A 25969-nucleotide genomic window follows, 5' to 3' on the forward strand; every position below is an offset into this window, starting at 1 on the left:
CAGCCTTTGGGTAATACTTTCATTGCTGACTTAAATAATGGAGAACTGAATATGATTAAGTGTACCAAAAATATACATGTGGTTAGGCAGTCTCTCTTATGAAGATGTGAATGTGTTCAAATGGACTTTGGGATTCTGGAATGCGAAGAATCTATCAACCCCATCAAGATGTACTTACCGAACTGAACACCTAATTTTCAACAGTAAAGAACAGAAAAGAGATATAAAACACAAGAGTTCCTGCTCTCAAGTTACTTACAACTTGGTTCAGGAGACAAAGCTAAAACACAATTAATTAGAGAACAATCAAATATCAAATGAGGACAGAGGATAAACAGGTTATATATGTATTTAAGAACAAGCATCCATTTAATTACAAATATCTATTAAAGAGATAGCATTTTGGATTGACACTTTTCTGTTCCCGTTGATTGCTGCAAATTGCTGGCGCTACCATAAGGATTATCGGAACAACAGGAGGCAGTTTAATTAGAAAGATAATAAAAATTAACCACTCATATAAGGATAGGGGGAAAGCAAATTCACATAAGAGAAACTCTGAGGGTCTAGGCAAAGTATGAATCAGCAATACAGTGAGTTATTTTTAAAGATCCATAGTATCAGGAAGTAAAAACAAGCAGCATGCTCAGGAGGATCATGTGATAGCCTGCCACAGCATGATGATCTATTCAGAACTTTATTACTGCGCTAAGAGCTATTCTGGACCTGAACCCAAGCAAGATGAGAAGTTGGACAGCATCCAAAGGAGACCGACTAAAATGATTAAAATGTTAGGAAATGAGTCCTAAGAGGACATGTAAAGGAAATGCAGTTACTTAGGACAGATAAAAGATGGCTAAGGGAGGAGGTCTGGCTGCACAACCGCCTGCCAGGTTATGAAGGAGAGTATACAAGGGAACACTTCTTTTCCATTAAGGACGAGACTAGAGGAATGTGATTAACTTGCAAGGACAGGGATTTGTATTTGATACAAAAGAAGGAACTTCCTGGCGATGAAACTTGCAAGTCACAGGAATAAGTTACCAACCAGCTTTTGAAATGCCCTTTACAAGAGGTTTTTTTTAAATGCAGTAGATGATCATCTTCATAAAATGTTCACTCAGTGTCCTTTTTTACCCTTCAAACTCAGGAAGTGAATATTTTAACTATAAATAGAAGCTTCATTAAAAAAAACATACAAACTTGCTTAAAGTTGAAGCATAGCAAGGCTCTTCACTGTTGCAGCATTTTAAAAATTCATCAGAAAGTTATCAGTTACATAAAGGCATTTATTTAGTCAGAGATGGCTCTAATCGCATAAAAACAGCAATCAGTTGCTCTAGATAGGAGATATAAAAATAATGAAAACATGATTAAACCGACCAGTAATATCTATTTAAGGAACATAATCTTGATGCTCTATGGAAGGAGGGGCAGGAAAGGGTAGGAATGGTAAACAAAACTCAGCCACAAAGGAATAAAACACACACACATTCTATATCCAACAGTGGCATTCAAGGACCCGTGTGAGGGCATAAAAATCCTAACACTAATTTTTAAAAAAATTAGTGCACTGCACAAAATCTGTACTACAAAGCACAGCTAGTTTCCCTTACAGAAGTTTTAGAGATCTAAGTTTTTTTAATACTATAGCAAGGAACAAAATCAAAGATCAGTATTCTAAATTACTTGAACTATTATTTTCCCCACAGCAAGAATGAAGGCAGGAAGGCAGGCAGGCAGGCAATGAAAACAGTCACAGATGGTCTAACATACAATGAATTCCACCGGCTGGGTCTCTTATAGGATGAGAGAACAGGAAGAGGTATGAGAGATAATGTTGCTCACCATCTCCTTTCACAGATGAGGCCCCGAGAACCAGTGTCACACCACAGTTAGTGGTAGAAGCAGGACTTAAACCAGATATTTAGCATCATGTGTAGGCACTAACTGATGAACAGCTTGTGCACCTAAAGTCTGTCTTGTTGAAAAGAGAACAAAATTTCCTGTGGCCTTAACATTGTAAATGTGGATTAATTAAATGACCAGACTACATACGCCCACATGCACGAGCACACGGGTGTGCACACACACACGCACACAGGTTATTTTACAATATAACTGATACAAGGTACTAAACATCCTAATTTCTGGAAAGAGAAAAAACAGAAGGTACTAACATTTACTGAATGTCTAACTAGGTCCTAGACACTCAACATTCTTTATCTCATACAATCCTCACAACCCTGGAAAGCAGACCTGCATCATTTTACAAATGAAGAAATTAGGCTAATGAGGTAACATGCCCAAGAGCCACACAGATAACAAAGAATAGAGGAAGGTCTGCCTACGGCTATATCCCCTGCCTTTCCTACTACATCACATTTTCTCTCCAGCAAAAACCACAGAGCCCACAGAAAGAAGCATTCAGAGGAAGAAATCAATTCTCTTGCATTTCGCCTGAAAATGTTTGAAAGAGCTTCTGTATTCTTTGGCATCCTCCCCATACTTGATGAAACTTTCTTCTATTTCCTGGGCCTGCTCACACTGCCCTCAGCTAGGATGACCATATGGCCTTGTTTGCCCCAGAAAGACCCAGTTTACCCCTGTTGACTCTGCAAAATTATCAAAAGCATCCCTTCACGCTCAAAAGTGTAGAGGATAAATTACATGGTCACCCCACGTAAGCCCCTCACTGCACTCCCTTCATCCAGGCTTGTCTGACCTCAAAGAAGCTCAGTTACTTCCATCTCCCCCTTGCAGTATAAAGAATCCTGTCCATCAGAGTGGGTGTTCTCAAGTCAGTAAGAATGAGAAAAGCAACATATTTCGATGATTTCATACCCTTCCAAAGAGCAGAATATTTTAATACGTGGACAATCTCCAACTGTCAGAATTTTAGGCGGTGTGACAACCACATGAAGGTAATATTCAGGCATAACAAAGGCAGATCATTCCAGGGAGAAGAGGCCCATCAAGCAAACCAGCCCTCCGTGCAGCCTGATCTCAAATCAGGCTTCCCTACACTGTCCTTGTTTTTCTGTTCTGCCTCACATCTCAACTCCCAGATTATCCAGCAGTTCCTCTGAAGGTTCCTGTGGCAGCCTGAAGCATGGGCTTCTCAGAGGATATTAGAGTCTGGTGTCCGTGGGTGACTCTTGAGAGGCACCTTTCACCTCATTGCACCAAGATGATAGCCGACACCAACCTCAGTTTGTTCTTCACGTTCAATGTCAAAGTGGCCTTTGCTAGCACAATAATTTCAAAAAGTCAAGGAAGCAAAAGAACGATATCAGACAAGCCCTCATTTTAAAAAAGGAAACCACAGCCTGTAAAAGAGAAATCACCCACATAAAGTCATACAGCCAGCAGGAGAAACCAGGTCTCCATCGTTCTTGCCACTATGTAGGAGGCGATCCCCAACTTCTACATAGCACACATTTTCATACTCCTACATTGACACCCAATACTTTTTGACATCGGAATAGGACTTTCTTGGAATATAGAGACATTTTGAGCTGTCACATGATGGTGCCTTTCAATTAACACACTAATTTCAGCTGCATCACTGTCTTTGTACAACAGAATTCAGGTTTTTAATATCGTCTAATGTTCCAGACTTGTTTTATAAAAATGAACAGAAGAGAGAAAAATGAAAGTGTTAATTCCAGCACATAGTATCATATGAAATACATAATGCTGAATGAAAATAATTAGGCCCACCAAAAATGGCAAAAATATTTAGCCTATAGACTTAAGCTCCTCAGCTGTGTTCAACTGTGGAGGAAAAAAGGAAAAACATATGAAATACTAGAAACAATTCATCAAAAGTGTGCTTAAAACACAACGCTTAACGGGAAAAACTGAGATTTGCTAACTACATACCACTTTGAATAAGCTCAGCAAATAAAAATTTGCTTGAAATTTAATTTTTTACATATAATATTTAATCTATGTGTTAAGAGACTTTTAAAACTCTTTAAAAACTAAGTAGTTATTGTAATTAGGAGTGTACATATGTTTCTAGCTCTAGAGGAATTGTATCTCCTTATAACAAATCAATGTTCAACTTTTAAACATTAGTGCTCAAATACACTTCCAAGAAACTTATACAGATACCAGGGGTATTGGTATCCCACACTGATATTTTTACTCTACTTGCTATTGTTTTATTGGGGGGTAGGGGCATCCCTCACATAATTAAAACTAGATATGGAGCACCCTATAATAACCTTCAATTTTATTTCTGTATAATTCTTCATTGCTTAGGACCACTCACTACAACTCAAAATAATGAAAATCCACTCCTGTTTATTCACTGCAACATTATAAACAATAAAAATAGACTGTTTCAAAGGGATTTTTTCTTGCAAAAAATAAGGAATTTTTTATTTCCTTAGGCTAACAGAAAAATGTTCAAACTTGATAGTCCTTGCCTTTCTGCACTATATTTAATAGAACTTAAAAATTCATTTGCACATCCTCCTACTGCTCCCTTTTATCCACGTTTCACAACTCAAATGGTCTACTACTTAACTGCTACTGTCAACCATTTGAAATGGCACCTCCACTCCCTTCCCTGCTACCCCGGAAGAGCCCACTCACACATTTATCTTTAACATGGCTGTGTTTACAGATACCCATATGTCACCATTCATGAAGCAACTGTTACCATCCTCTTGACTAAGCATTGGCAGGCACATACACTGCAAAGGATTGCAAGACCACAGAAAGGGTGACTGGGGCTCAGAATTTTTCTTTTTTAAGGTTACTACTTTCAAGGTCTCTGAAATTAAAAAAAAAAAAAAAGTGGAGAGATAGACACATTCTTTCTGATAAAAGCTTTGGGAGGGTGAGGGGTCTAAGTTCCACAGTGAGGGAGCCTTACTAGCAAAGCTGTTTCCAAGTGTACTATTTCCATCGCAAGTACACCTCACTACACTATGTTGCTATGTAAAAGAAAGAGGCTTGCCTGACTTGACATCTGATTTGATATCTGAGTTCCTCACTACACTATGTTACTATACATAATATTTCTTTTTTTTAAGGTTTTATTTATTTATTTGAGAGAGAGAGAGAGAGAGAGAGAATGAGAGACAGCACGAGAGGGAAGAGGGTCAGAGGGAGAAGCAGACTCCCTGCTGAGCAGGGAGCCCGATGTGGGACTCGATCCCGGGACTCCAGGATCATGACCTGAGCCGAAGGCAGTCGCTTAACCAACTGAGCCACCCAGGCACCCCTATACATAATATTTCTATCACAAGTATTCTTACTATACTGTACTATGCATACCATGTTGCTCTACTATTGCGGATCCTCGTAAAGAATCCTGCTAGAAAGTGAACTACAAAGTCATTTGTCTTTTGACCTTAAAATGAAAAAGGCTTTTCATGTATTGTCTCAGGTTTACTTAAACCATATTAATGCAACGGACTGGAGAGGGTATGGATTAATAAACAGAGCGAGTGCCTGACTGTGGTAGGGAAAAGCCAGCATTCTTCCCAGCAGAGGAGGACAGTTAAGGAATAGAGGTACGCAAAAAGGAGCCAGGGACTCTTGGAAGGGTGAAGTGGAGGTAGGTATTAACAGATTGCCCCTACCTTTTTTGTATCTATTTTTAACCTTCCTTTTCCCCAGCCCAGAGACTAATTATGGGGCAAAATGAGCAATCTGTGGATGCAACCTGGAAAAACAACTCAAGGAAGGAAACGGAATGACACAGGAGTGCTTGCTCTCCTTCTCCCCCTTCCTGTTCCAACATCTCTCCCATTTCCCCCCTCTTAGCCGCTTGGAAAACGCAGACCACGGTTGCATGACAGAATACAAGGTGGCTAGAAGGCAGAGAAGTGAACAAACTACAGAAGTTCTACACCAGCAGAGGCTGTAGCTGGGTTGAGGGGCCGAAGCCAGAGAACCAGCGGCAGAGGTGAGGCTTTTCAGAGAGCAGGAAGAACAGCAAGGGCTTAGGACTAAAGCAAAAGTAGATTGTATCTCATTTTCCTCCCTTTCTCTGTTCAGCCAGCAACAACAGAATAACCTCCCCTTCCCTTCCTCTCTTTCAATCAGCCACAGGAGAAATAAGGGCTGAGGGAATGGTAATCAAAATGGGAGAAATGGGCAAAGAACCCCCCAGGGGTAGCCAGAGAGAATGAACATTCATTAGGCTGTTTCTCACAGGGAAGGGACCAAAACAACTGAGCTTAAGTCCTCCTTTTGCATAGCTCTATATTCGTTTTGTGATCTTTTAAATTTCTTCTCAATTATTTGGTTCTTGTCATCCAAATAGAAATGATATTATATTCCTTGTGAGGAAGACTGATCATTTTTAGAGTAATGATACTAATAATAATGCATCCATTTACATGGACTTTATAATTTTCAAAATGGTTGCACATCAGTTCTTGCATTTATCCACAAGGCAACCTATTAATCAGTAGAGGAAGTGTTAATCCATTTTTATAGATGGTGAGGAAACAACACAAAGAAAGGGGTTAAGGACAAATAAGTTGTTGAGAAAATGTACAGCTAGGATCCTTAGAAGGTGATTAGAATTCACTCAGTCATTCATTCCTGCATTCATTCACTCTGTTATGGGTTGAATTGTGTCCCCTAAAAAAATATGCTCAGGTTCTAACCCCCAATACCTGTGAATGCGGCCTTATTTGGAAATAGAGTCTAGCTGATACAATCAAGTTAAGATGGAGTCATATTAGTTTCGGGTAGGCCCTAATCCAATGACTGTGTCCTCATAAGAAGAGGGAAATTTGGACACAGACACACTGGGAAGGCATGTGAATATGGAGGCAAAGACCGGAGTGCTATATCCACAAGCCAAGGAACACCAAGGACTGCCAGAACCACCAGAAGCTAGGAAGAGGCAAGGAAGGACTCTCCCCTGAAAGGTTCAGAAAGAGCCTGGCTCTGCCAATATCCTGATTTCAGACTCTGGCCTCCAAAATTGTGAGAAAGTAAACTTCTGTTGTTCTAAGCCACCCAGTTTGTGGTACTTTGCTATAGCAGCTCCAGGAAACTAATAAACATTCATTCAACAAATCTCTTTTTGAGTGTGTACTATGTGCCAGATACCACAAAGGGTTTTGAGAAGTGCAAGATGAACCAAACTCAGCAATCCTTCTCCCCTCAACTCCTTGCATGGAGCACGGGGACCTAAGGTTTTGCAGTTCTGTGCTAAAGAAATAAAGCCCAGAAAAGCCAAACAGACGGTTGATGGCAGCATTGGAACTGGAGGCCACAACCTCTCACCTCCAAACCACACTCCTCCCATGCACCAAGCTAAAGAAGGTCTGGTTTCCTGGTCTACTGTCACCGTAAAGGAGCTTCATTTGTCCCTTTAAAACAACAACAGTGAACACAGCAAGGACAGTAAGAACACAAGAACTTCCACTTAAAAGCTGTCTCTGTTATAAGTAGCACGAGGACCCAGGAAGAATGTCTGTCACTGAAGTAGAGTGTGGGTAAGGGAAGGAAGCTCTTGGCATCAGACAGGTGAGGGTGGAACCCTATCTCCATCACTTTCTAGCTGGGAGACCTAGAACAAGTTATTCAGCCTCTTTCTGACATCCTTTCCACATCCCCAAAATGAGAATGATAGTACAGAATACCCTCCTATACATCAGTGACAGTAGATATGGAAAGCTATGAAAGATACATCATTAAACAGAAAATCTCAAATTGCAGAAGAGCACATATGATGTCATCCTATTTCTATTAATATTTTTCCTGGGGGAAAAAAACACACACACGAAAACCTCTTCATGGTAGTCATTCCTGGAGATTAAGAATGGAGAGATTAGAAGTCTTGATTTTCTCCTCTACATCCTTATCCACCATTAAGTTTCTTACCATGAGCATGTATTACCTTAATTTTTAAAATAGGGAGAAAAATCCTAGTCATTTAAAAAGAATGAAGCATGATAATTCAATGGGTTGTTCACTTAAAATAGGTGCACTTCTCTGCATGTATATTATACCTCAATAAACAGCTGTGGGTGTTTTTAATGAGACAGATATATGTGCTCAGACATGAAAAGGTTTCCCAGATATATTAAATGAACTATCACATCATCAGATACCCAGAGCATGAAATTCCATTTAGGTAAAAAAAAAACTATGTGTATACACACACAAATGTATATGAAGAGATCTAGAATGACACACACACTTCGTATCGTACATCTACATTATTGAATTTTTTTTTTTTTACCACCAGAATGTTTTTAGGAACTCATTTTGAAATTCACATTCTTTTTAACTTTTTAAATAACAATAGTACTTAACCTGAGGGTTGTTGTGAGATTTACATGATCATGGTCACATACTTTATGTAACATAAAAAAGAGTCATTAGGCATTTCTTTTTTTAACTACTAATCAGTACGCATGCCAGGCTCATCTCCATCCCACCCTTCTATCCCAGTCCCAAATCAGAGCCTTGAACCCTAGACATTGAGCTTGACTCAGGAATAAAGTCAAGTCAGGGATAGGATGAACATAAGGACCAAAGCAGGGGTCAAGAATGAAATGATAAATAAAAGAAGAAGTCAATAATGTCTGCAACAGACATTGTTTGGCAAAAACAAACAGTTTTCTATTTTAACTCAGCCGTTCAGAGACAGCCAGATGCCTCCCTCATCCAAACCACCAAATGAAGACATCAATTCCTACGTCAGTGTTGGGCTGAGTCTTCCACTGAAGGGTAGCATGTGCTGCCCTGTCCTTCCTAATCCACACTCAGTCCACTCTTTGACCAGACACTTACTCCAGGGGCCACAATACACAAACTACACTACAGAGACTTATTCCATTTCTTAACCCACAGCTTGATGCTTCACTTGATGCTGCCTTATTTGTTGTTTCCTGTGTTTTACCTCCCCATCAGGTAAACTCTTTTTCAACAGAAACATGCATTAAAGCCACCTCTGTCCTAGGTCAGATCATAGCCCAGAATTGAGCCAGAAAAAAACTCTCCACAGGTACCTGTTCACTGACTGGAGGTTAAAGATGGCCAACGGGGCAATTCATAGCAGTAGTTTCTCACACCCTACCCGGAGCCACACTGTAGACCTGACTTTCTCCCCTACCCTTCTTCAATTCTCTTTCTGCCACCTCTTTTGGGTAATGCCTCAGACACCATGATGCCCAGGAAAGCACCCTCTCCAAACTCCACTTACAGAAGAACCCAAGAGATAAGCGAGTAGTAGAAACAGTTCTCTCCTCCTGACGCTTCCTTCTCTCAACCTAAAATTTTCTGTTTCTGGTTTATTGTCTATTTTGTGAAACTATACCAGGCCACTTGGGCAGTTGAGGGTGGTAGAGGGACCAGAGAACTTCTCAGAGTTATTGCACATCCAGAGGAGTGGACCACTTGCAGGTCTTTGGGGAAACCAGGACTGAAGGGATTGGCAGTAGACTGAGGCCATTCAAGGGGCTGGCCTTGAGGAGTACATCCACAGTAGTGTGTTAGTTTGCTGGGGCTGCCATAACAAAGTAATACCGATTGACTGGCTGTAACAACAAATACTTATTTCATCAGTTTTGGAGGCTAAGTCTAAGATCAAGTTGTCAGCAGGGTTGTGTTCTTCTGGAAGCCTCTCTCCTTAGTTTGCAGATATCCATCTTTGTGTGTCTTCACATGGTCTTCCTTCTGGGTCTCTGTGTCCCAATCCCCTCTTCTTATAAGAATACCAGTCATGGGGCACCTGGGTGGCTCAGTGGGTTCACTGTCCGTCCGACTCTTGGTTTTGGCTCAGGTCATAATCTCAGGGTCATGAGATCAAGCCTCATGTTGGACTCCATGCTGGACATGAAGCCTGTTTAGGATTCTCTCTCCCTCTGCCTCTCCCCACTTCTCGATCTCTCTCAAAAAAAAAAAAAAAAAAAAGAATACCAGTCACACTGTGGATCAGGGCCCACAATATGACCTCATTTGACCTTAATCACCTCTTTAAAGTCGCTATTCCCCAAACACATTCACATTCTGAGGTACTAGGGGAAACAACTTCATCTTATGAATGGGGGCACAGAGGCACAATTCAGCCCATAATAGTCAGCAACAGGGAAAGGGAGAGAAAGGAGTTGTGAGGGTAGCTATGGAGAAACAAAAGCATACTCTACATTTGCAGAAGGAAATTTCACCTGTTCCTCCCAAATCTAGAGTTCCCTTTCTCTCTCAGTCCTTTGACACCAAACTCCCATTTCCGTTCTGAGCCCTGATGACTGCTCAGTCCTAATGATTCATCTTTCTAATCCCAAATGCAGAGTACTTACTAGCTCTACCACTCATCTGGCCCTTAACCCCATGTGGCCTGTGGTGGCTCTTGAAGCCTTGTACATTACTGTACTTGAGGCATCATTCAGCTCACTATCCCTGTCCCATGCTCAGTCCACCTTCACCTTCCATTGGTTCTTCACAGGATCCATACCCTGTCCCACTTCAGATCAAGGCCATTGGAATACTCTTATCCTGCTCCTTCACCTGCCCAGCCCTCTCTCAACTAATTAATATCATTTTATCCTTAAGATCTCAGCTCAGGGCGCCTGGGTGGCTCAGATGGTTGGGCATCTGCCTTCGGCTCGGGTCATGATCCCGGAGTCCTGGGATCGAGTCCCGCATCGGGCTCCCTGCTCCTTGGGAGCCTGCTTCTCCCTCTGCCTCTCTCTCTCTCTGTCTCTGATGAATAAGTAAAAAAAAATCTTTAAAAAAAAAAAGATCTCAGCTCAAATGCCTTTCTCAAGTAAGCTTTTGAAGATACCACACACACAAACACACAAACACACACACACACACACACACACACACACACACACACATTTACCCTCACACTAAACACAGGTCCTTCTCCTATCCCCTCCCCTAGCTTTCTGTCATAACACTTACCAAGTTTAATTACATACTTGCATTGTTATTATGTTATTAATGTGTGTCTCTCCCCCAAGATGGACACATACTCCTAAGTTCGTAAGTGGAAGCGGTATCTGGTTTATCCATCATTACCTACCGAACAGCTAGAATAGTGCCTGGCACCCAGTAGGTGCTCAATAAATATTTGCTAGCTAAAGGAAAGAATAAATGAAGTGGGAATTAGTGTAAATCAGTGGTTATGTGGATTTATTTTTGCTGAATAAACTCACTGAGATAGAAGCCGGTGTGAGATCATTAATAATTTCTAGACAGATAGGTGCACAGATATGAATAGATCTTGAACCAATGGAACCATTCATAGAAAGCAGAAATTTAACTGTTCTGCTATGTCATAATTCTGTCGAAATTATTTAAACATGTTTTCCATGTGGAATTTTGCATGTATATTATATTTTTTTTATATATTATCTATCTTCTGCAGGTATTTTTAGTCCCTTTAAACAGATTATCTGCAGTCCCCCTCTCCCTGTGGCTCATTCCACTGCTCAACTTTGGCCTAAAACCAACAGGAATTCTTTACATGGGATTCCTATGGTGACTCCAATCCAACACTTTTTCATTTTCTCCTTCATATTAGGCAGGAAACACTAAAATTCTGGGAACAAGATCTGTGTCACACATTGGAAATGTTTGTATCCGCTGATAACACTCAAATCTACCTCGGCTAAATGCATGAGAAAGCCACATGGTCACAATCTAATGGAACATAGAACATAACTAATACACTGAAGCAATACTCCACATGTTATCACTTTCAGCTTTATGCAACATGTGGAAACAGGCTCATGCACCACTTGGTTGTGTCAGAACATCTAAGAGAGGAGAATGCATGTTTGGAATTTATTATGGTCACTCACCTCAGGAAAGTGTCCAAAGGAGTGCATTACAACCTCCACATGTCTGTATGTTACAGATTTCTTTTTTAAAAGTATTTTCTGAGATGTACTTATCTTTCAGGTACCTGGACTATTTATTTGTGCAACCCTGGTTGTTTTGAATACTTGAAAGCAAAAGGTACCGGTAACTACTAATGAGAAATTATTTTAGAATAGAAAATAAAACTGCTATTTTTACAAGTACTGCAGCATTTGCATGAACTCAGATTACTGTTTTTTTTCTTGTTTTGTTTTTTGTTTTGTAATTTTGTGTCTTGTTTTGTCTCTGCTCTCTGTGCCTCCCCACCCCCTAAAATAACAGACATCATTTTCTGTTTTATTAACCTCAACTATTTTATCCAAGTTATAAGGCTCAAGTTCACCAGGGATTCTCAGTAAATAATTTTCCTCATGCTAAAGAAAAAACATGCAGCAAATTAGGAACTCATATAAGCCAGAAAAATAACACTAACATCATCAAAATCTCAAAATAATTTACCCAAGAAAAGTGAAGCTCAATTTTGAAAGCTTAGCAGTTGAAATAAATGAACATTACAGCATTACACAGTCAATTTTTATGTTAGAAAGAAAACTTAAAATTCAAAGGACATTAGGTTGACACTTGAGCCCTTTTCTTAAATTCCTCTTTGTCAGTAATCAAACATTCAATGCATTCCTCATAACAGGTAAAGCAATGTGTCAACAACTAAGATACTTCCACGCATAGCCAGAAGCTACAACGGCTCTAGTCTAATTAACAAGGAAACAAAATCTCCAAAGAAGCAAGTCTACTCCCTCATTAAGCTAACCGGACCTGGGTTAAGTGTCTCAGAAATAACCAACTTGATCACTGGTTGTGAGATTAAAATATTAACGACTCTGTACACTAGTCAATGCACCAGTAAACTCCGTAAAAGAAAGGAAATCCAAGAAAACTGCTATAAGCAGACCAACCTCACAAACATGTGGGCTTCAAATATGCAAAGAAAACCACCCTAACCCAAAGTTCTCACTATCTTTAAAAAAAAAAAATTAAATACAACTCAAAATAAGCCTGATAGCCTAGTGAAGAAATTGTTTCCTAGTAATTAAAACCCTTTCCTATTTTACCTCTAGTGATATAAATACTTTGTATCATTTTAAAAGATGAGCTTGAGAAAGAAGCCAGGGAATGGTACAGCCTCTGATATTCACACCCGTGAATTTATACTATCTAATGCCATCCCAATGGCTGTTCTAACACTAAATGAGAGAAGTCAGTTATGAGTGGTTACCATGAATATTTGGGGGGAAAAAAAATTCTTATCCAAATTAACTGTTCAAAAATACATTTTATCAGTTTGGCCAAATATTGAAATTGTTTCTTCCAACAAAAATGAAATTGTTTTAATTATCTGATGCCCATAACTACTTTTTATTTTTACAAAAATGAGAAAAATGTGTCTTAATGGAATGCCATTACCGACAACATAATATAGATTTATTCAGAATACCTTACCTTCTAAGAATTTAAAATATGGTAACTGTTCAAATATTTAGCTTCATTTAAAATTATTTCAGCCCAAACCCAAAACCCAAGAAAAATCATTTTGATGGAAACATTTCATTTCACTCCCTGCAAAACCCAACATAAAGCTAGATTCTCTGTTACACCATAGTCCTAAATGACATTTCGTTGCTACAGCAACGAAACTCGGCTACCTGTGGCCATGATTTGTTAAGAATTCCTCCAACCAGTAAATTCTGTGCTATGCATTCATAAAACCAAGAGAATGGCTAGAATAGTTCAATGCACCAAAAAATTAAGGTTTAATTTCCTACTTATGATTCACCCACATACATATTTATAACATATATATGTACACATACATACCTAAATATGGTTCTCCCAACTCCATGAAAAAGGGAAAAATCACACCATATTTCCATTTTAAAATGGGCACCAAAAAACTGCTTCGTTTTAGATTTCAGTGAATAATTGCTACCTGTTTCCCAAAATTTATCTTAAAAGGTAACAGAGACTATCTGGAGAGAATTTTTAGAAACAAAAATTTATCATTTATATCCACTCTCATTCCAAAAAGAGGAAAAAAAAAATCCTGAGGCATAATTTCCTATCTGTTCCAGTTAAGTGTGGCTTCTTTAGCAATGAACTGATTTAGAAAATATCAAGCTAAAGCATAAAGAAAAACATAGTTTTTACCACCGTCATTCACCAAACTGCTTCTGCAGGCTACTCACCCTCACCGGGGGGCTCCAAGCTTGCACCCGTGGCTGCTGTCCGCCCTGGGAGCTCTGCAAATCTTTTGAGCTACAATTAGCCACAGAGCTGCTCTGCGCCCTTAATGCATTTGTGCAGTTCGTCCCACTGCCCCCACCAGGGCCAGGTTTCCAAGGCCTCTGCTTGATGCCATCCAGAAGTCTGACCAGCAGGATGTTACTTGGAAGCTCCTCAACACCCGAGCCAACAAGAGTCCTGCACTCGGGACATCTGAGTTCATTTCGGGAACCCACAATCCCCAGCAAACATCGTTTGCAAAATGTATGCTGGCAAGGCAAGACTTTTGCCGAAGCGTCAAGCCGCTCTAGACACACAGGACACTCCAGAAGATCCAGCAGGGCAGATTCATCCATCTTTATCTAGTTTACTGAGAAAAAAGCTTCAGAAATGTTCATAGTTGTGTGCATCCCTTAAAGTGATTCATGTAACATCCATTTCAGACTTTGCTCTGGAGTAATGGGGGAGGCGGAGGAGAGAAGACAGAAAATTAGTATTGTTATTTGGGGGAAAAGGTTCACAGAGGAGCCAAGAACCAAAAAGTACACAAAAGTGCTTCCTCTGAATAGTGCAGCTTTGCTTTGGAATGTGGTTCCTGAACTCCAAAGTCAACAATTAAAAACAAAATGGGCTTTTTAAACAATTCAAAATTAGTCCCTAAAGATATCTAAGAGTTCACTGTGCAGAAATAGCTATCAAGTACTATGCAGAATTCCTGCAATAAAATGGGATTTATGAAATGCAATAAAGAACATGATTTCTTCAGCTCTCAAAGTGATATTGCCTGCCTTAATAAAGTCCTCAACTCATATGAGAGGCTGAACAGAAGCAACTGAAAGTTTCCTCTACCTGAAATTACTTTTAAACCCAACAAACTTCCCAATCTTTAAGCTACTTTAGTGTTTAAGAAACCATGCCTCATATGATCACTTGTGGTAAAGGATCCCAATATTAAATACATATGTTTCTTCGCTGGCCTTAAAAATAGAACTGTTCAACCTTGCCCAACCAAAATGAGCGGAAGGTTGACAATTCTAATGGACACAACTAAAGATTTGTTTGAAAGCAGCTGAAATAATAAAAGCACCCTTCAGGGCAGTGGTTGACAAACTCTGAAAGGGATTTCTGAACAGCTTGTCCTAATCCCATTCAGAAAATCTGGCAAAATTATCACCAAAAGAATTTGAGAATGGAATGCTGGACTGAAAACTGTGAGCATGATATGAAAATGGGGCCATTCAGGAAAAAGCACTTAAACCAGTGACTGCACCGCTCTCCCCCTACCACCAAAATAAATGTAAATGTGAATGCCTAGAAGAAAAAGGGTAAAAAGATTTCGATGGAAGCATTAACATCTGTTCTTGACAGAGCCGGGGAGCAGGGAGCCCCAGGGCTGCGCCCCTCTCCCACGCTGCCAAGCTCAGGTACTTCCAGACCCGCAGGGAGGCGCGGCGGCCGCTCGCCGCAGACACACCCCGGAGCCAGGTGTCGGCGACAAGGGGCAGGGGAGGGTCCCAGGTTAGGGCTGCTGCCCGGCCGGTGCTGGAACGGGGATCTCATTCAACGGCCTCCTCTCCACCACCCTTTGGGTCAGGCCGGGCACATAAATCCCCCCCCCCCCCGGAACGACTGCTGGAAGTTTTCAAGGACTTAAAAATAAATCCGCAGCCTTAAGTTGCGAAAGTCAGCCCCACAAAGTGCCAGCTTTCGGGAAACATCTATGACGCCGCAGAGATGAGGCGGGAGTCCCCGAGAGACTGAGCCATCTGAGAGCAGGGAGTGCTGGGCTGCGCCCCGGGAGAACGCGGCACGGAGCCCGGGCAGCTTTCTGCCGGGAGAAGGCAGCGAGGCCGCGGCACCGTCCCGGCTCCGGGCCCACTGGGACTCGAGGGTGGAGAGACTGAGGGACGGACCAGCGCGGAGGGGAGGGGGGCGCCCCGACCACCTCCTCCTCGGCCGCGAGGATCTGCCCGCGCCGGCTCCCCGCGCGGCCCCGCGCCCTACCTCGCGCCTCGGCTCCTCCTCTTTGTTCGCGGCCCCGCAGCGGCGGCGGAGACCGATGCAGATGCGGCCCCGCCGCGCCCGCCGCTCGCAGTGTCTCTGACGCCGCGGCGGCACCCGGAGACTCCTCTCTGCTGCCCCCCTCACGCGCGCGCACACACACACACATACACACGCCGCCGCCGCCACCTCCCACTTTCCCAGCCGAGGAGGGCGGAGGAAGAGGAGGAGGAGGAGGAGGCCGAGCAGCTGCGGGCGCCCGGGGCGCGAAGGGGCGGCCCCGCACCACAGCGCCTCCCCCCGGAGCGGGCGCGGCACCTCCGGGAACTGCGGGGCTGGCGTGCCTTCCTCCTGGCGCTGAGGTACCTGCGCGCGGTCCCCGCCCGCCCGCGGGGGCGCGATGGGGGCGGCGGCCTGAGGGGGCGCTGCGAGAGCCGAGAGTCCAGGAAGCGGGGTCCCCAGGAGCGAGGGAGATGGATGGTGTGGGGGCACACGCCTCCCCTTGAGGGAAACACGCCTGAAAAATGAAGCAACCGGAGGAGGAGAGCGTTGGGAGTGGCGGCGGAGGGAAAAGGGAAGGCGCCACGGGGCAGGGGCCGGCAGCGTCCTCCTCCTGCCCAGTGGTGCCCGGCGGCCCCGGACGGACTACTCGGGGCGGATCCCGCCGCGGCGCGGGAGGGGCCGGAGCCGGGGCCGGGGAAAGGGCGGGAGCAGCCCTGGCGGGAACTGATCCCACTTTCCTTTGCATCTGTTCGCCCAGGCCTGCGGAGACACTTGGTAGAGCGAGAGTTAAGTGTTGTTACCCCCAGGTCCGAGAGAGTTATGTTGGATCCGCGTGGAAACAGTCCCAGGGCAGCTGTCCAAACGCCCATTCTCGGCCCGCCGCCGCCCGCACCCAGACATCACGCTGCCTCCCCGGGGCACAAACCTGAGCCAGCTGGGAGGATTGCTGATCCAGAAACTCAAAATGGGAGGGGAGAGAGGCGAGGAAAACGGTTGTGGGGATTTGCTGTTATACCTGCCCTAAATGGGGAAAACTCAAAGTCTGACCCCAGGTGAGCTGGCACCGTGGAGCTAGCTGAGAGGCGCCTCTTTTATCTGAGCCTGGGAGGCAGCCATAACCATCACTTAATCTTTGTTTCGGTTGCCGCAGGCGCACACCTGTAAACTCTGAAATGTAGTTTTGAAAAACATGTCCAGAGGTTTAGAGGTTTGTTTTTCAGGCTCGATTCAGAGGGGAAAACAAATTAAAATTTCGTCATTATCTCAAAGTTGTCATAATTTTATTTGCATTTCCCATCAACTTACAAAAAGTTATCCCAAATACCCTTCCTCAAAGGTGTGCAGAAACTAAATATGAAAATAAGAGGGGCTAAAAATATTATGCAAGAAATCCCTGCCTGGCCAGCAAGGAGGGTAACATTCTGAAGGGGGGCCAGATTATTCTCTAGTCTCCACCCAGGCCACAGCTGAACTATTCAAGACCAATAAGATCGCCGAAGAAAGAAAAAAATGATAACAGTTATTATCGATCATTCACTGTATGTGCTAAACATTCTACATCCATTAATTCAATCCTTACTGCAGTCTCAGACCTCATTCCTCCTTAGCTTGGTTCTAAATAGATTAATATGCTGAGAGTCATATGGTGTGAATACCAGAGGTAACAGCCCACTTAGAAGTGAGCAAATACACACGCATTTGGGCTGAGAACAGCAGGGAGAATTTTTAATCCAATAATCTACAAATAAGGCACTCTGAAAGTGACTACTTAGCCTATATACTTCTGTATCTGGACCTGTGCCGATGAAAGTGGGGCTGACTGGAAGATTACAGTCAGTAACAGATAAATATGAGTATATGCAGTGTACGGTTTTTAAAACTGAAGTTCATAGAGGTTCATTTCATCCCCAGAACACACAATCAGTCATGTTGAACCAAGACTCAACCTCAGGTCTCTGGATTCCAAGTACCCTTTCTTACAAAGCGCCTCAGGCAAAACCAAGTGTACTATATCTGTACCCTGGAAAAGAGGACACTGTTAATCATGGAATTACTCTGGAGAGTAAGGGACAATTTTTGTTTTGTTTTCTTCTTATTTTGGTTTTTTGTTTTTACGGAGAACAGTATATAAGGTCATGGGTGGAATGGTGCAGCTCATGAAACTAGGCAAGAAAATCAGTAGTCACACCCATTGTGACTGAGGTGATCAAAGGAGCCCCCACACACATCCCATGAATAGTATCTGGCACATGGCTGCAGTTCTTTGAACGTCCCTGGTGCTAGTTCACTATATTTTGTAGAATACAACTCTTCTATTAGCCTTAATTACTCTAACCATAGAAACCAAGTTTTAGGCAAATTAAACTCATGAGCCATCTTTCCTCTGTCAAATGGTGAAAAAATACCTTTCTTATAGTGTTCTTGGAAGAGTCAATGAAATAATGTGTTGGTTCTTTGTAATCTGTACATCTCTATTAAAGAAAGATCTCATCATCGTTATCTGCCAAAAATTACCCTGGCAGAGTTATACTGGGCAAAATCCTTCCTTCCCACGGTCTTTGAAAAGTTTGAGAAAGCACTAATACCTGCAAAATCCTCTCAAGAGAATCCCATAGGGGAAGGAAGAGTTGGGGAAAGAGAAACATGTTCATCTTATCATTTCTGGGAATTGAACATGAAGAATGTAAGCATGATATGTGTATGGCCCCTGTGACTTTGAGTAGATACAAGAAAAATATAAACACACCCTGTACACAGTAATGATAGCTTGGTTTAATACAGTTCTGATCCTCCCAAGACTTCAAAGTACTTTCATATATGTTATCTCATTTATCTTCTAGGCATCCCTCTGAAGCAGTAAAGATAGATATAATCATCCCCATTTGCAGATGGGAAAAAATGGGGTGTAAAGCAGTTATTGCTTTTAGTGATAATGTTATGACATATATCAGGCTTTTAAATTCCCAGACTAGAACACTCTTTTGTAAGGTTTCAGATCATGCTTACACATGCATATTCATACATGTGTCTGATCATCATTTTCCTTCAAAACTTAACCAGCCCCCAGCTGCTACGACATTGGGAAATGCAAGCACTATTTACCCAGTTGTTTAAACTAGAAACCTAGGGGTCATCTTCGATTTCTCCGTTTTCCTCTCCATCCCTCTCCATCAACAACTCAGCCGGCTATCCCCAAAATATTTCCATTGCACCTTTATTCAAGCCACCATCGCTCTTTGCCTCTGGCCCCTCCTAACCAGCTTCTTTGCTTCCACTGCTGTCCCCACAGTCTTGCCCTGAATGTAGTGACACCCAGAGCAAGATACAAAAAAAGCATAACAGATCATGTTACATCCTTTCTCAAACCTCATCAATTTCTTTCTATCATACCTAGAATAAAAATCAAGCACCTTCCCCATTTTATGAGCTCCTGTGTCACTTGGCCCCTACATCATCGTGCTCTAACACAGCACTTCGTTTGTCTTCTTCATAGTACTGTTCAGCATCTCATTTTTTGATTCCTTATTTATTGCCTATCTCCCTCACCTGAATATAAGCTCCCTGAAGACATGGCCTGGGTCTGTCTTTACCACTGTAGCCTGGACAGCCTGCCCATGGTGGGTACCAGTGTATGATTCTCAAATAAAGAATTAATCAAGTATAGAATTATATGTATTACCATCCTAAAGCAACATACTTAGTGCTTCACTGCCCCACAACATAGGAAATCAGGCAATGTTCCAAATTCCATTGAGAGTCTTATAATCTATCCGTCAGTAAGTTTTTATGTAGAAGATGAGGACACATGATTCTCTTCTCAGTTAAGCTGCAGAAAAAGCTAAATACCGGCTATGTAACACAGAACATAAACGCAGTGCCAGTTTGTCTTCATTCTAAGTCTTAGTCACCATCCACCTCATTCTCCAAGCAAGCCGGAGAATTCAGAGTTATCTCCAGTCCCTCCTTTTCCCTCTGCTCCTTTCCCCACAGAATAATGATCCAGAGATCATCAGAAGTGCTTTTTTAAATCTGCCCCTTCTCCCAGTCCTTATTTCAGAACTGTTTATCTTCTACTTGAACAGTAAATACTCCCCCTGCTTTCGGTCTCTCCAGCGTACTTGATTCTGGAGAGAGCTTTGGAATCAAAGAATTCTCCATCTACTAACTGGGTAACCTTCAGGCAAGTTTCTAGTCTTCTGTGCCTGAGTTCCCCCTGTAAAATGGGCCTAAAACTACTACCTGCTTCAGCAGTTTTGTGGAGATTTTACATAAGCTAATAAAAATAGAATGCTTGGAACTATGCCCAACACATGGTAAGTGCTTAATAAATGATGATTAATATTATTTTTATTAGAGGGGCACCTGGGTGGCTCAGTCGATTAAGTGTTCTTGATTTCAGCTCGGGTCATGATCTCAGGGTCATGAGATTGAGCCCCATGTAGGGGGCTCTGTGCTGGGTATAGAACCTGCTTACGATTCTCTCTCTCCCTCTCCCACTACCCCTCCCCCCCCACTCACACAGTGCATGCCCACTCTCTCCCATTCTCTCTCTCAATGTATAAATAATATATATAATATTATATGTAATATATATTATGTAATAAAATATATGTATATTTTATTAGAGTCTAGATTCAATCCTGGATCCACTACCTGTTAACTAAATGGCTTTGCAAATTTCCTTAATTTTCTGTTTCAACTTCCTTATCTATACAAATGCGTATAATGCTATCTACTTTGAAAGATTATCATAAAAATTTAATGACAAAACTCATTGAAAAATCTAGTTCAGTGCTTTTATGGCACATAGTGGGGCTCAATAAAATGTTTATTTCCAGTCTCATTTTCTAGGTACATCTGCACCTTTTTCCACATAACTGGATTATCGCTAAGGTTCTTTCCAGTGTTAAAAATGTATCCCTATCCTAACTGCATAAAGGACATCTAAGGGCAATGGATTCCTCTTGTGAAAAGCCAAGTGGTCCTGAAGCACCTTAGTTGTCAGGAAAAGGGGCTTTTATCAGTTAGAGTCAGGCAAGCCCAAAGAAGTTATTTTGGTCCTCAGTAGTGGGAAGGTGGTGCAAACTCTACTGTCTGGCAGAAAATCTGAGCAGATGGAGTATTTATAGACACTCCCTGAAGATTTCAGTTCAATCAGGATGGATGCTAGGGAGAAAGACTGATGAGTGGGAGGTAACTGAACTGAATCTTCCTCCAGCCTTCTTGAAACAGGTCTGAATATTTGAGGAACTATTCGACAGTGGAATACCTGGCGAGGGCTGCAGGGCTCTAAGCTGACTCTAATTCTAACCTGGCCTTCAGGGAGTGGTTCTTGAGGTTTAGCGCAGTCAGAATCACCTAGAACGCTCATTAAAAATGCAGACATCCTAGCCTCGTTGCTAGAGATTCTCACTTAGTAGGTCTAGCAGGGGTTCAAGAATCAGGTGATTCTAATGTATGTGATGCTGGGACAACAATCTGAGAAATGCTAACCTACTGTCACCCAGAGGCACATGAAAAGGGAGGTATCCTGGGCATTGACTAAGGAAACTCATCTCTACAGGGCCCTCTAGAGCTTTGGTGTTGTTGAGAAGGATATGGGAGCTTGGAGCCATTGCTGGTTTTCTGGGGACAACAGAAGAGCCATTGAGTATTTCCACCTCCATTCATTCCAGTCTGTCCCCCTCTTCACTGCCCACTTCACCATGCAGTGCTGCTGTCTCCTCTTATTAAATACTGGACAGATATTTTTTAATTTTTTTTATTTTTTGAAGATTTTACTTATTTCTTTGAGAGAGAGAGCACAAGTGGGGGAAAGGGGCAGAGAGAGAGAAGCAGATTCCCTGCTGAGCAGGGAGCCTGATATGGGGCTCAATCCCAGGACCCTGGGCTCACGACCTGAGCTGAAGGCAGACGCCTAAGTCGCTGAGCCACCCAGGTGCCCCATACTGGACAGACTTTTAAAGAATGAGTTTAAAGGGGAGCCAAAATATTAGTCTGCCCAAAGAAACACACATGGCTGGCTCCAAGTTGCCCTAAGACCCCAAACATGACCAGGGTCACCCACATCAAGCCTCAGAAGTTTAATAGCTCAATACTGTTAAACTTCAGTGAAAACATGCCTGAAAACTAGATGCCCCTAATATTTTCTGACCCAAGGACAAAGAAAAATTTAACCTGCATGAGGAAAACATAATAAGATTTCTTCCTTTCTGTTAAAAAATACTTTCTCTTGTCAAATTCCATTATCATTCTAAAATTTTAAGCCTTCAAGTGGTCTTTTTTGCTTCTAAGCAAATTTTACCTAACCCAACTATTAGAGAGAGAGTAGATAAATATCCATCACTTTATCTAGCCATCTTCAGGAAATGAAATTCCATAATCTTTCTTGGTAATCTATCTTTATATATTAAAGATTGTTTATCAATTTTCAGACTTTTTTCTGATCAAATTTAAAGATAAAGTTTGACTTTTCTAATGCATTTAAATAGGCCAGTTTAAATACACACACACACACACACACACACACACACAGACATGTACTGAATTCACTAGAGACTTATGACACATGAACCAGGTTTCATTTTTCATTATAATACTGAGCAGAAGATGTGGGTCTTTCTCAGTTTATCCATCCTAATTCACATGTATACTCAAGTACAAGCCAAATTCTATGATTTCATAATGAGTAGAAATGATATCATCAGTTTCATCATCATAACATTTTCTTTTGTCTGTAGCTACTGCCTGCACTTCTCTCTTCCTTGCTCCCAAATAAAATGTGTTTATTCATGTTTTTAAAAGCATAATTATCATCACACTAGGTACCGATCATACTATGCTTCAACTTGTTTTTCTGAAAATTTGCCTGCATGCAGTAAGTGGTTTTCCTCCTTTTGCTGATATCAATTTCCTTACTGTTTTTCTGCCCCTCATTCCCCTAAACCTATACCACCAAAATGTTCACCCCAACCTTCACATTGTTCCTTAGAATTTTTATTCTTACAGCTTCTTGTACATGTTTTCTTTCTTTAAAATTTTGTGTCATGCCTTAATCAGGCAAACATAAAATTTAAAGGGGCAATTTGGAAAATTTGTTTAAATGGGGCGCCTGGGTGGCACAGTCAGTTAAGAATCAGACTCAGGTAGTGAATTTTGGCTCAGGTAGTGATCTCAGGGTCGTGAGATCGAGCCCAGCATTGAGCCCAGCATCGGGCTCTGTGCTCAGTGCAGAGTCTGCTGGAGACTCTCCCTCTGCCCCTCCCCATGTCTGTGAAGTAAATAAATAAATCTTTAAAAAAAAAAGAAAAATTTGTTAAAGTAATAAACATAATTTTTAAAGTTAAATTTCCATCATCAGTTTATGCCACTGAACTTAATTTGATGAAATACAATAAATATATTATAACGCATTCCCCTGTAAATTACATATGATACAAGAAAAGTACTGAATGACTCATCAAAAAATGTATTAATGGTTGACGTTAATGAATTAGACCTAAGTGTAGCAATATAGAAGATAATGTTTTTAATCATCTCACTCAAAACAATCTTTTTTCTCTGTAATTCAAAATGAGCTGTTATAGGGGCGCCTGGGTGGCTCAGTCGTTAAGCGTCTGCCTTCGGCTCAGGTCATGATCCCAGGGTCCTGGGATCAAGTGCCACATCGGGCTCCCTGCTCGGCGGGAAGCCTGCTTCTCCCTCTCCCACTCTCCCTGCTTGTGTTCCTTCTCTCACTGTGTCTCTCTCTGTCAAATAAATAAATAAAATCTTAAAAAAAAAACAAAAACAAAAACAAAATGAGCTGTTATAGAGTTTTTTAAAAATAGGAAACCAAGATGGTATCAGTCCAGTTGACATTTTTCTCTTCTACAGGATTGTGGAAGACTAAAAATGAAGATAATTTCATTGTTTTCTATGATGTTTTTAGGCAAAAATGATAATTTGCATAATTTCTTCTCAGTCTCAATTGAATTTCTGAATCTATTTTTCAAGCAAACTTCCACATGTCTCCAGTGTACACCATCTGTCTCATCTCTCTCTCTCTCTCTCTATTTTTTTTTTTAAGTATTACAATTATCTTGTAACAGGAGCTGTCAAATCTTTATTCCCCAAGGATTCTTTCTTTTGATAAATGAAAAGGAACTGTATATATTGTTATGTGTAGTTGTATGAATGTGACGGGGGTTAAGGAAAGGTTAGATGTTCAAAGCAGTTATGGCTAAGTTGACATATTGGAGGAAATGTGATCAGGTAAGCTGGCTAGAGTTTTTAAATCAGATTCTTTACCTCAGGAAAATAAAGGAGTGTTTAGTCAAAAGGTCAGGAGGCCTTGAAGCAAAGACGAATTCACAAATACCCTTACTAAGGGTTCTGTGGCCCATACTACAAGCATTAGAGAAAATACGGGGAAAGAGGATGACCTTACTCACAAGCTGTGAATCGCTTATAAAGCCTATTGGCGTTTGCAAATGGTTGATGCTTTTACTGGGGGAATCAAGTTTTATGTTTACATAGTAAGTTTATACTCAGCAGGAACTTCAGGAAATCATAGGGATTGCCAAGAAAAAGTCCATATTGAAGTATTTTTTAGAAAAAAATCCTGCCAAAATCATTTAGAAGCCTTTTTTAAAAAAATGAAGTTTGCAAGGAAATGCAATAGATAAAATTTATGTTGTACTCAGAATTTACAACCAATATATTTTATAGCATTTCATAAAAATTTTATTTGCAACTCAATTTCAATCAATTTGTAGAGCTATAATCACTGAAGTCTAGTAAGAAGCTGCAAATACAGTTAAAGCTTCAGCTATCCAGAATCCTTGAAGAATGGGTCACTCTGGAAAACCCAGTTTTATTTGGCTGAAAATATTTGAAATATAGTTTAAGTTTCCCTGAATTTTGAAATAAAAGACACCGGAAATTAACATTTCAGGATGACTCCAGGCCATCATTATAAATACTGGTTTTTGTACAAACAGAATAATTAACTGTGGAGTCAGATAGGCTTGGGTTTGAGTCTGGGCCCTGGGAATTTTTACTTATGTGACTTTAAGAAAGTTAATTAACTTCTGTAAGCCTTAGTTTCATCATCTGTAGAAGGGAGATAGTGGTACCTATCTCATTGGTTGTTGTGAAGCTTGATTAAAAAAGAGAATACAGGGATGCCTGGGTGGCTCAGTTGGTTAAGTGTCTGCCTTCAGCTCAGGTCATGATCCTGGGGTCCTGGGATCGAGCCCCACATCGGGCTCTCTGCTTGGCAGGGAGTCTGCTTTTCCCTCCCTCTCTACTGCTCTGCCTGCTTGTGTTCTCTCTCTCTCTCTCTCTCTCTGTCTTATAGATCTTTAAAAATAAATAAAGAGAGAGAGAGTGGGGGGAAGAGAGAGAGTGAGAGCATGAGGGGAGGAGGGGAGGAGGGACAAGCAGGACACTCCCCCCCCCCCCCCCCCCCCCACTGAGCAGGGAGCCCAACATGGCTCAGTCCCAGGACGCGGAGATCATGACCTGAGCCGAAGTCAGACGCTTAACCGACTGAACCACCCAGGTGCCCCTAGGAGCTGCCCAGATCTTTTAGTGGTGAGGGGTTGGAAGTGTCATGCAGGAGGAAGAGCAGACCAGGGGGCCAACCCAACCACACCGGTTCTGTCAGCAACTTCACTTCTCTGAGTTATTGCTAAGCTCCACACCCATCTTCATCTTCCCCTTGCGTGATTCTAACCATTAGAAGTAATCTGAAGTTTACACATTCCTGGCCTGTGATATGCTCTGGTGTTTGACTCTCACGTTGGGAGTCTTCCTCTCCCCCTCACCACCTCCCCACCACTTTGGGTAAATAATCATCTCCCGTGGGTTTTAGCTTAAACTTCTCTTG

General features: G+C 41.8%; 1 protein-coding gene across 3 annotated transcripts in view; it reads right to left on the reverse strand.

The window, feature by feature from the left end:
* SH3RF1 (SH3 domain containing ring finger 1) overlaps nucleotides 1-16818 on the reverse strand; it is a 179540-nt gene extending 162722 nt beyond the window's left edge. Inside the window, exons 1-2 of one of the 3 annotated variants that reach the window (XM_027598818.2) lie at nucleotides 16462-16818; nucleotides 14058-14545 (exon numbers count right to left, since the gene is read on the reverse strand). In XM_027598818.2, coding sequence (XP_027454619.1) covers nucleotides 14058-14450 — 393 coding nt within the window. In that variant the 5' untranslated portion in view covers nucleotides 14451-14545; nucleotides 16462-16818. Of the gene's footprint in view, nucleotides 1-14057; nucleotides 14546-16098; nucleotides 16274-16461 lie in introns of those variants that run through there. The other 2 variants (XM_027598816.2, XM_027598819.2) reach the window with 2 other exon arrangements.
* Between the last annotated feature and the right edge of the window lie 9151 nt (nucleotides 16819-25969).

This window comes from Zalophus californianus, chromosome 2 (genome assembly GCF_009762305.2).
Source record: "Zalophus californianus isolate mZalCal1 chromosome 2, mZalCal1.pri.v2, whole genome shotgun sequence".
Classification (NCBI taxonomy): domain Eukaryota; kingdom Metazoa; phylum Chordata; class Mammalia; order Carnivora; family Otariidae; genus Zalophus; species Zalophus californianus.